This window comes from Acartia tonsa, chromosome 13, assembly GCF_053477335.1.
Source record: "Acartia tonsa isolate MP-2025a chromosome 13, ASM5347733v1, whole genome shotgun sequence".
Classification (NCBI taxonomy): Eukaryota; Metazoa; Arthropoda; class Copepoda; order Calanoida; family Acartiidae; genus Acartia; species Acartia tonsa.
Window position 1 is genome coordinate 40,881,427 of NC_137272.1, and position 12,572 is coordinate 40,893,998.

Genomic DNA, 12,572 nt, shown 5'->3' on the forward strand with positions numbered 1-12,572 from the left:
TTACTACTTTATAAAGTAGGATTGGTGACATTATGACTACAGTTTTAAGCTGAAATAGATATCAAAACAAAATATGAAATGTAATTAGTAAATTACAGGGCAGTAAGAAAATAATATCATCAGAAAATGATCTAGTGTACGTTTAATTCTCCAGCTAGTCAAGAATAGCGGTTCCTAAAAAATAATTATATTGCCTAAGATTACAGTATAATATACTAACATGAATTTAGGATCAAATTTTTTTATTGGCACAAATGTAAAATGTATTTTATTCTTATTCTATTTTTTAAAGTTTTAAGGTTTTTTTGTTTGTAGCTAGCTTAAGATTTCAATAACTAATGATTTAATTGAATTCTCGATATAATGGAAAATTAAAATCGGTCTCAGAATGGTTTTAGGCTATTTTTCTGCCTTTTCCTTCCATTTTGAATACAAATTCCCTGGATGTTAAAGGGCAACCATATGTTTATTTATAGTAATAAAAGACATGTAACAATTTATGGAAAACAAAAGTAGCAGCATGTTTATCACAGGGTGATTTTTATTTTTTGAGGAATAAAAGTAGTGCTTAGTTTAACCCACTAACCTCTGTTCGCGCGTTTTTTTTGTGCTGTGAACTACAATCTAATACATATTTAATATTAGTTCATAAATCTAAAGACTGTTGACCTGCTGTTTGTATACTTACTGATAACTGCATCAAATATTTTTGGTATATAACGCCCAACACCAATGATAAGAATAGAAAATTAAATTATGCATTACTTTTTATCATATCAAGAGATAAAAATAATAATTGTGAAACTTGACAAGAAATTTATCTTTTGCATACCGATTTTCAATAGTATGCTATAATTAATAGCAAAGAAATTTACAATCATCTAAAAGATTAACTGTATTTTTATCTTGAGGAAAAGTTATAGGCTAGAGTACTAACCTATATATTATAATTGGATTTTTACTCCAGGCATAATATAAGAAAGTGGATGGTAGAATTATGATCAGCTTATTTGACTTCAAATTAAGTTAGCAGAGTATACTTAACATAAATACATCTATGTGTTTTAAGTTTTTAATAGCGAAAATATTACCTAATTGGGGTGGGTTTATCTTTTAATTTCAAAATCCGCGCGCTTGTCATGGGAGCTCTACCGCCCACTGTTAGATATTCATTTAAGTAACATTCAACAGACAACCAACACTTTGTCTGAGAAGGGAAAGGGGACATTGGGCTGTAGCAAAAGTTTTATAATAGTGTTTTCTTATTTGTTTGCTTACAACTTTGGAGACTTTTATTAAGTTTTGATTGATTGGTATTTAAGTTGAGTTTCCAAGCTTTTCAACCACTAAGTGTTAGCTAAATAAGGGGTAAATTTGTGTATCATCATTGGGGATTTACATCACTTTATAAGTCATTGTCTTATCCCTTTAGATTCCTGTCTCCCTACTCTAACTATTTATGCCGCGCACCTAATATAGTAACAGTAGGAACAATTTTTAACTTCTTTAATTGTACCGCGAACCTATCACATCCCCAACGAAGAGCGGATGCGCTACATGACGAGCCATAGTTGCGGGTTAGTAGCGGAACTACTTTATAATTCATCTTGTCTGTCAGTCCATAACAATATGGTAAAATTTAATTTTAACCAATACTATTTCAGATAGATAAGTCAATTTTTGTGAAGATATCCCTTAACAAAAAGTAACAGCATACAACGAACTTACTTTGTCTGTCAGTCTGTTGGTCATGCTACATTTTTTATATTTATATTTAAGGGTTTCTCGGTTTTCTTATATATTCTCCTATCATTCTTTTCTTTTATTTCTATTCCTCTATTTCCTATTTATTATGACAACTTAACTGATCATTTACTTTATAATTTACTTTGTCCCACCATTATATTTACGTTTTTCTTGAGGTTAACCTTGTTAAACCTTATATTAGATAAAATTACTTTAGTCTTAATACTATACCTCTATCATTAACTTAGTTTTTACTTATCCTCTCAACACTTTTCTTATTTTCTCGTCAACTCTTTCATATGGTTTTAATTTCATGAAATATGGATAGAATCGGCAGAGGGAACCAATAACAATTATACTGGTTAAATTTAAGTCTAATAAAAGACATTTGGATGGCCTTAAAAGAAAATAATAACATCTTTTTTGTATTAAAACTTATAAACAGCGACAGGATGTCTTGTCGAACGCCATTTTTAAGTCAAATAATAGGGTAATTTAAGTGAAAATCTTTAAAAGCCTATAGTCCCGAAGAAGGAGCAGGTATAATTTAGGTAAAACCAGGTATGATTCAGCAAGTTTGTCTATTTTTAGGATCCATTGACCGCTTGGAGCGTGTTGTTTATAAATCCGCTAAACTGTTGAGGATAGCTGTGCAGTATACCAAAAATCAGATCAATCTGATAATTAGATCATATAAAAATTGGTTGTTAAAAAAGTGAAAATATCAACATTTTAAAAATGAAGTTGCTTCTCTATATTGTACCTAACTACTACAGGGATCACCATACACAATTTTAAATCGATAAAACGAAAAAAGCTATCCGTCACGGACGGACGGACTTGCCCTAATTATAGAAAAGCTTCGCTTTTAAAAATTCAAAATATGTTTAAATATGTAACATGTATAATGAATCTAAACAGATGGAATTATTGCTTAATATTCATATATATTTGTTATAATTAATATAAACTGAAGTATTTTAATAAAGTTAATAATTATTTATTTTTTATTTTTATTAAAGAAGATGGTAAACGGCCATAGCTTACAAAAATCATCTATATATCATTGACAATTCTAAATAATCAAAGATTTAAAGTAGATGTACTTATGATAGTTCATCATATTATTCAAAGGAGAAAAAAGAACGCGAAAGTAATAAAAATAAAGCGGATACAAAATTATGTAAAATATCTTTTTAAATATCTTAAATATGTCTATAAAACAGATATATTTAAAAAAATTTCATTTTTGTGAGTGAGGTGTAAAAAAGTACAAGACATTTGAAATCAATTAACAACCAATTACAATAAAGAAAATTACCTTTTTCAAAATCAAAATTAATCTAAATACAATTCCAACTTAATCAAGATTTAAAAGAGTCACCTAAGTTTATTTGCTAACGTATAAGTGATCGTGTTTATAAAACTTTGGGGATCATCTAGTATAATTTTGTAATTGCAGTCCAATGTATCTTACCGCCCTTTGCAATATAGTTAAGTTTATTATTCTTTATTTAATAACAATTCCCTATTATAACTCTGCCCTAGAAAATCGATGTAAATATATAACTTTCTTTTATGTAATAAATTTGGGATGTATTTTCTTTATGGAGAGGCATTTCGAATCGGTACAGTGTGGTTCAATTGTTTCATACCAGTTTATACCAACAACGTAATTATTTCGAAAAAAAATCACGAAACCTATACATGATTTTCAGATGTCGTTTGGGTGCAACGCTTATTAGAATGGACGACCTTTTTATACGCCCCAAAATATTTATTTTATAGATTTATTTCGCTTGTTGATTGAACCTTATTCCTGGATTAATACATGACATCGGTTTCTATTTTTTTCATTTTATAAGAATTTTCAAATGTTTTGTTAAATTCAAAGTGTATACAATTTTGATCATTAAATTAGGAATAAATGTCTCGCGTTATAAAACATCAAGTTGAGATTGCTTAAATCACTTCTATTAGATACAGGATAATGGGACGTTGCCGTTCCTGCAACTGGCAGAAATACAGTGGATGTATTTTTGTCAATATTGTTTGTATGGATGTAAATTCGACAGTAATTTGCCATATATCGTAGGTACCCTGACAAATATACATCTAACACAGGCATTTAAACATCCAAAATTGGCAATTATACATCTATTTCTTGCAAATTTCACATCTAAATTTTTTTATATGTCATAAATACATCTTGTACATTTTTATCAATAATAAACAATAGTAAACTGTATAGTAGATATTTATACTACAAGAATATACATAATTATTATATTAGATTATGGTTAAATGTTTAAAATCTTTATTCTATAACTTATTCCTTTTTCCCTGTTTACCCATTTCATAACCTAAATCATTACCACATAACAACGACAATTTGTACAATATTTTGATGACGGGTAATAAAAATCTGAAATAGAAATGACGCAAATGACGCAAATTCTGACGTGTTATCTAAAAATGCAACATATAATAATAGCTATTAAAACAATTTTCAAGCATAACTTTTATCTTATTAGGATAACAATTAAATAAGAAAAATATTTTTACCATATGAAATTCGTGATCAAACACCTAATTGAAAAAAAAAATGCAAGACATAGCTTTTATTTTAAGAAAGACTAGGGGCAACGGACGCCCCCAAGAAGCCTCTAGGTGTTCTTGAGGTGGGAGGGGGATAAGTGGGGGTGTGATTTTAAATTGGGAGGGTGGAGATACGCTCTCCCAAAATAGTTAAAAACCTTCCCTGTACCTTAAAAAAAGCTTAATTGCAAAGGAAAACCAAACAGATGTCATTTTTTAACAATTTTATAAAAAAAAAACATTGGCGCACTTGTATAAACACCTTATCGCTAACAAGTTTTGGAATAGACAATCCAGAACCATCCAGTTCAAAGGGAATGGAGAAAGAGAGGGGGTGAATCTATCCGAAAATAGTTATGATCGAGATCTTCCTTCATCAATATTTTACTCAAATATTAAACTCTATTGGCGGTGAAATTGTAAATGTATTTATACAAAGAATTACGTGCCTAATATCAAATTTTTTTTTCATAAATGGAATAGTCTATACTTAAGTAAATTATGGTATCAATTCTAGTTTGGGCACGTTATTCTAACTAGTTCTATAACTGATTAATCTGTTATAAAAATCTAGCTTTCTTTCTTTGAACTTCTTTGTACTTGTTTTTCTTTTCCACAATCGACCTCCAGGTAAAAATGAGTTGTGAAGAGCTGTACTCCTAGACATTAACCCTTACAGATCGGGCCCCAATTCCCACCTTATCAGATCAGTTCCTGTTAGAGATAAAGACGTAAAAATTTTTTCTGGTGGTTTATGTGTATTTTTAGAGAAAATTACTTTTTCTAGTCATAGCGGTCAGACCGCTCCTTAGCCACTTTTTAACGACCAGCCGCTAAATTTTAAAACAGCTATAGAGTGGCCAATTTTGCAGCTAGTATGACCAAATTTTAGGACAAACTTTTATTTTTCATAACAAAAAGAAATTAAAGGTCTCTAGCTGTAATAGAAGCCTTTGATGCGTGATTTTTCTGTATTAACAAGTATTTGGCTCTCATGTATGCATGTTCTTGTAATTATAATAAATGTCTACTATACAGTTCACTATAGTTTATTATTAAAATGTATAGGATGTATTTATGACATATAAAAAAGTTTAGATGTAAAATTGGCAAGAAATAGATGTAAAATTGACAATTTTGGATGTATAAATGCCTGTGTTAGATGTATTTATGGCGGTTACTTTAAGTATGACTGTATTTTTGGCAGAGGTTTTTACATTTTGACAAAAAAACATCCAGATGTATTTCTGCCAGCTGCAGGAACGCCATGTACCCAGGATAATAAGTACAGTAAATTTTTGAAAGCGAAGCTTTTCTATAATTAGGGTCGGTCCGTCCGTACGTCCGTGGCGGATTTCGTTAATTTAGGCATGTTAGAATTGTCCTATCGAATTCAAACTTTGCATGGTGATTCCTTTCGTAGTTAGGTACGATTTATACAGCGTAGCAACTCTATAATCATTACAAGAATGTCCGTACGTCCATTTTAAACATGTTGATTTTTTAATAACATTATGTGATCTAATCATCCGATTCATCTGATTTTTGGTATATTGATTCCTGGGACAACAAAGTATAATGTTATAAGCGAAGCAACTCTATAAACAAGTCCTAAAAATGTAAGTATGTCCATAAACTTTATCCTGTATCAAGCAGTTTTTCAACAAATTTACTTACAATTTTGCTTTGACTCTTATACATTTATATTCTGATTATTCAGTTCTGACACTATACAAGTGCTAATGTCCGTTTGTCCTACCGTTTTAGTGCTTTGCTTTTATGGATGTTGTCACCTTGTTATAACTAATTGTATGCCATAATGAATATTAGATAAATAATCATTTCAAGCATAGATTAAAACATTGGTCTATCCCATTCTGATTTGAAAATATTTGGAAAGTTTTTTAGGAATACGACTTTTGCTGAAGTATTTTACACGTAAACAATACAATGTTATCCTAGTAGCTTCTAGCAGCAACCATCTTATTGTATAGAGCCTATTTATATACTTATTTTAGGTTAAGTTATATTAAGTAGGGTTTTATTCTTCAAAAATTTGAAATTAAAGTGGAAAGTTTTGTTTCTATTAATATAAATTTAAATAAAGCACTAGGATTATTTAATTCAGAAAACTATAACAGTTCAAGCAAAAGAAACAAAGTTAATCCAATGTTTAAACAAATGTTTAAGCAAAAAAAGACCTTTATAATAAAAAAAGGATTTAATATTAAATTGAAAATGCTTTGTTATAAATACCTACAACAACTGTATTTAAAAAGTATGCTTCTGTAGATGTTTACAACTACTGGAATTATATTTTTGATAGATGGTTTATATTCTAATAATGTTTATTTATATTTATGGATCTAAAGAATTCAAAAGTTCAAAACTATAAATAAAGACAAAATAAGATTTAATATTTTAAAGTAATTGAATAAAATTAGAAATAATTTATGTTAATTTTTAAAATAGTATATAACTAAGAAAAACAACAAAATTCAAATTAAATCTTAATATAACATTTTAGAATATTTATATTCTTTACCTTGTTTTGTATTTTGCAACCAAATTTGGTATTTTAAAGAATATTTTACTTTTTAATTTATAAATTTTTCTACACAGAGAAAAAGATGTTTTTTTTTTATCAATATACTTATATCTTACAAAATACATGATCGAAAAGCTTTGCTTTAAAAATTGACCATTTATAAAACAAATGGACATAAGTATATACAAGATATTCAAACAAAGGATGTTTAATTTTATTGCTTTGAGAATGTAAATGTTTTACTTTAATCTAATAAACATAAAGTCAATGTTTTATTCCAAAATCTATTTAGAATTCAATTTACTTTTATACTTCATAAGGAGGGCACTAGCTTTATTTATAAAGAAGTTTAATAGATTTTCTCGTATTCAATTGAATCCGGTGGATAGGAACTGGTTCTCATCCATACGAAAAAACTATGTCTAGCATCGTATTATATCCAGCTTTCTACGAATATGAAAATGTACAATCATAAGATTAAAACCAGTTTTTTAGACGGTGCCTTCGGCACCTCGGGGCTAAAAAAACTAGTTTTAATCTCATAATTGTACATTCTATATCCGCGGAAAGCCGTTTATAATACGATGCGAGAAATAACTATTAACACTATTTCATATATTATACTTATAAAATTTCACAATGTAAAATATTATTAGTAAATATCATGGTTGAAGCAAAATCAAAATTTTCTTAAGCTTGACATTCCAGGTAAAATGTTTCGGATTGTTTGTTTGACTACATTGTTGGCTGCTGCTTCTGCTAGATATAATATTCACTATGCTGGTATCAGACAGGAACCTGGGGATCCTAACTGGGAAAAGGTAATTATTTTAGAATAATTTTTCTTGTATTCATTCGAATCTGGTGGATAGGAACCGGTTTTCATCCATACGAAAAAACTATGTCTAGCATCGTATTATAACCAGCTTTCTACGAATATAGAATGTACAATTATAAGATTAAAACCAGTTTTTTAGCCCCTAGGTTGTACATTCTATATCCGCGGAAAGCTGTTTATAATACAATGAAAGAATTACTTTAGCCGTTTATAATACGATGCGAGAAATAACTATTCTTCTATTCATTTGAATCTGGTGGATAGGAACCGGTTCTCATCCATACGGAAAAACTATGTCTAGCATCGTATTATATCCAACTTTCTGCAAATATAAAAATGTTCAATCATAAGATTAAAACCAGTTTTTTAACCCTGAGGTTGTACATTCTATATCCGCGGAAAGCTGTTTATAATACAATGAAAGAATTAACTACCCCTGAATTATTTTGAAACTGATAAATATCCGGTGGATTAGCCCTTGCCTTGGCATCTCGGGGCCAAAAAACTGGTTTTTATCTTATAATATTTATATGGAAAGCTGTTTATAATATGATGCAGGAAATAACTGTTATACAATTAAACTTATTTGATACATGAACAAAATATCAAATATAGAAATATGTTGTGAATTCTTACATTTAATCAAAATTAGGAATTTGTTTGTTTTAAAACCTATGATTTGCAGGTATCTGATAGCAAGGGGGTTCAAGATATGTTCCACCATGTTGTTGATTTAATGAGGGAAGCTTTAATGCTTCGATGTGATAACAATGCTTATGCTGTATATAATGTATTGAAAAAGGTAAATTTGAAATTTAATGTACCTTTTTTCAACTTTCATGTATTTAAAAGTTTGACTTTAAGATTCTTTTTATGTATAACCACACGATTTTGTAGAAAGAAGGTAGAAGACAAGGAGAACCTACTGAGGCATACAAATTCATGTTGCAATGGAAAGAAAGAGTAAGTAACTTCAAAGAATTCTTATTTACATTCTTATTGAAATATCCTTCATTTTCACTAAATTTTTTTCAGTGTCATACAGTTCAATACCAACCTGCTTGCTCTTTCCACATTGAGAAAGTTGGAGGAATTTATGATGTTGTTGATGTTGGATGTGAGGGTATTCACTGGGTAGTTACTGAGGATGGTGCAGTCACTGAAGTTCCACCTCCTCCTCCTACAACAGGTTCAACATAATAGTTATTTATCGCATCATATTATTAACAACTTTCCACGAATATAAAAATGTGCAATTATAAGATATGTTAGCCTCAAAATGTCGCAGGCATGGTCTAACAAAAATGGTTTTAATATTATGATTTTACAGTTTAATATTCATAGAAAACTGCATAAAATATGATACAATACATGATTTTTCAGTATGGCCTGAAACCAGTTATAATCCAGCGGATATTAACTGGTTTTGAATCCAAGCAATTTTAGTTCTAGATTCAAACCCAATAATTCATAAATACAAATTTAACTTCATGTGAATAGAAAATCCTGAAGTTGTCACTGAAACTGTGACTCCAGAGGTTCAAACAATTGACCCAGCCACAACAGACATAACAGCACCTGGACTTACTGACTATCCTGAACCTGAATATCCAGAATATCCAGAATGGAGCCGTACGAGAGGAGGTAATATCTTTTCAAACAAGGATGACAACGTCTACAAGTAGTGAAGCACACAAAACATTTATTGATAAACATTCTGACAAAGTAAATTATTTATGAAATGTTGTGTGAATGATATTAAGAATCAGAGATATGTGGAATTCAGTAAGAATAATAAAAGCAACTAAAAAGTTGCTTTAAAGCAGTCAGACAGACATTGATATCAAATACTTTATTCATTATGCTTTATGCATTACAATGATGGGATTATGGACAAGGAAAATATGAGATATAGCCTTAATAACAGCTTAGATAACCGTTGTATTATTGAAGGATGGACAGACAGACATAGTGAATCATAGAGTAGTTTTGCTGCAAGTTTACATATTAAGTGTTCATATGAGTTCTAATCTAAAAAAGATAAAATTCAAAACTGAAATGCTCTTTATATTTAATGATTGTTTCTCAATTTTAGGTAGAAGACAAATGCCTGGACCTAAGTCCCATGGAAGTGGAGGTGGACACCAAATCTTTGTAATGGGTGATGAGAAGAACTAAGAATATGTGAAACAATTCCTAATAAAATGTAATGTATCTGTAATGTTGTATATTGAAAAATAATATGAAATAAATAATGCAATTCATGAGTTATTAATGAAAAATATACTTTTTGTGCAAATGGATTTATTATAACTTAGGTGTTACATCAGATTTTCGTATACTCTAATAATGATACCCCCTATCCACTACCTTTCCTTCCCCCCTTCTAGATGAAAAAAAAACGGACCAATAAATGTGTTCCATGTTAGCAACCTAAATTAAATGAAATTTTCATAATAACCACGTTAATTCTGTATCCTAGAGTACTGGTGGGAGGCCTCGTGGCTCAGTGACAGCTCACTGTGCTCCGGTGTTGAGGGTTAGGGTTCAAATCTCCATATGTTGACTCGAATTTCTCTTTCCCATGCTCCTCTGCAGTGAGCCTTTTTCATTACGGTGAATTAATTTGGGACACCTGCCATACTTGGAAAGGGTAAGGTAATAAAGAGGAGCTAATGGGCTTGAACATGGAACTTGAGTTGGCCCTTGTGGCCTACTCTCCATGAGGACTTAGGTCCAAACCCTAAGAAACTATAGCTAATCAATCAATTAATCATACTATCAAACTTTAAGGTTTTTGAACACAATCAAAAACTTAAAAATGCTAAAATTTATTTCATGTAGATTTCCCTCAAGTTTCTAAACAAGTGGACAAAATAAAGAAGAAATATTTGAAACAAATTACATTGAATATAATATTTTTTAATTACAATTAGAGCAAAAGTAAAACAAAAATTAGTAAATAACTTTTTTTAAAAATTAATGTTGTAATAAATAGAGTCAAAACTACTTGTTTGTCATTAACTTTTTTGAAAAGGTAAATTAATAAATTAATAATTTTAATGTAATTATAAAAGTGGTTTTTAACATTTTCACCTTATGCAAACAAGATGCTTTGGCATTGACTGCTTTTAATAAAAGGGCTGCACATTCTCCACATGGTTAAACAAAGTTAATTTAATAATTAACATTATGAACAAATAAGGTATGTGTTTTTTAAATTCAAAATATATCATGAGGCTAAATCATCCCTGATTTAATGTACAATAACAAAATTTGAGTATAATTTTCTAGCCTCAGAGGAAGTTAGGCTGTTGTAGCCACAACACAATATATGGCAATTCAATATTTATCATGCTCAATAAAAATAAAACCATAACTTAATTATGTACCTATGTAATATGTATATACCGTTTTTTTTTCTCTCAAAAAGTACCATTATCTTGAAGAATAATAAATTATTATCTATACCACATGGGAAAATTAATGTTTCATGAGGACACAACGGTTAAATGTTAAAATCTAATAAATAAATGAACATATATGAACATCAATTCTCCTTGAAACAAGCACTTATTTCCTTAATGTGTCAATTATAGATTTAAAATAAATACAAGATAACTTCAAAAGTATTCAGTCATTTTAAATTAAGCTTATAAACCTTGCAGTAACTAAATTATTACAAAAAAAATGTTTTAGAGAGTTAAAATGGTTATTGTTGATGTGACATTACAAAAAGTTTTTCATATTGTAGCAGCCATAATATTTCTCTATCAATCAACACTTGCAGTACAAAGGTAACAATAATTAAAGAGTGTTAAAAAAAAACCAATCGCTTCCCTTTTGTCAATGTAAACCTAACAGTTTTGGTACAAACCTAATAAAAAATAATTAACACCCTTTATTCAAATGAATAGGATAATTTATAATCAAAATTTTTAAAAATCTAAATCTTAAATGGAAATAAGGAATTTCTGGTAATGATTATAGGTTGCTTCACTTCCTAAATTGTTCCTAATTGTTATAAGGAATCATCATGCAAAGTTTGAAATAGATAGGAAAATTCTGACATGTCTAAATTAAAAAGAAATAGGTTAACTCATCTATTGACAAATGTACCAAAATCATAGTAATTTATTTTTACAATTAATGCCATTAATTGTTGAAGGCCTAAAGTTTTTTTGAAATCGTGAGAATTATAGACATTGAAATTTTTCCATCATTCCCCTTTCTTTTTTCTTAACTATATAACATTAAACCTTTTATAAATTAGATCTTTCTTTAAATTAGACCATTCGTCGGATTAGACCTTTTGAAGGGTAAGATCTATTGTAAATTAGACCTCTTGTAGCACGACCTTTTCAATTAAAGGAACCCTGCAACAAATATACCGCTTTAACTACTGAAAGACTGCCACAAGTAGACCCAATACCTAAAATTTGCAGCCTCCAGCTTTAATAACAAAAAAGTTATCAAATTATATTTTAAGTAAATGAAAATTTTGAAAGTTTTTCATTGCTAATAGAATTTTCGCCTAAAAAGAAAATTATAAGCTTATTTTTGACAGAAACTTAGGATGGCAGTAACTTACAAATGCAATTTAAACCGAATTAAAAAAAAACATTTTTACTATGAAAAGGGGTGTTTTTATAGTAAAAATGTTATCAGTTACTGGCAGTCTTAGTTTCTGACAAAAATAAGCTTTTAATTTTGCTTCCAGACGACGTAATTTAATATTGAAATTTCCATCATGAGCAATTCAAATCTTTCAAAATTTCCATTGTACTGAATTGATCATTTTGAAATGTCTGTAACTTTTTTTGTTATTGAAGCTGGAGGCTT

General features: G+C 29.3%; 1 protein-coding gene across 1 annotated transcript; it reads left to right on the forward strand.

The window, feature by feature from the left end:
• The first annotated feature begins 7,495 nt into the window (after positions 1-7,495).
• On the forward strand, positions 7,496-9,994 carry LOC145304701 (uncharacterized). The gene is made up of 6 exons (XM_080146643.1): positions 7,496-7,713; positions 8,416-8,532; positions 8,628-8,693; positions 8,766-8,919; positions 9,231-9,374; positions 9,826-9,994. Exons 1-6 carry the CDS (start codon positions 7,606-7,608, stop codon positions 9,906-9,908), a joined length of 672 nt encoding a protein of 223 aa, XP_080002769.1. The 5' UTR covers positions 7,496-7,605; the 3' UTR covers positions 9,909-9,994.
• The last annotated feature ends 2,578 nt before the right edge of the window (positions 9,995-12,572 follow it).

What these genes read in the sequence shown, in the direction of transcription:
- LOC145304701 (XM_080146643.1), top strand. Translation starts at nt 7,606, where the DNA reads ATGTTTCGGATTGTTTGTTTGACTACATTGTTGGCTGCTGCTTCTGCT. An exon ending in TGTTGCAATGGAAAGAAAGA is followed by an intron (nt 8,694 to 8,765) that starts GTAAGTAACTTC and finishes AATTTTTTTCAG; the next exon opens with TGTCATACAGTTCAATACCA. An exon ending in ATGGAGCCGTACGAGAGGAG is followed by an intron (nt 9,375 to 9,825) that starts GTAATATCTTTT and finishes TCTCAATTTTAG; the next exon opens with GTAGAAGACAAATGCCTGGA.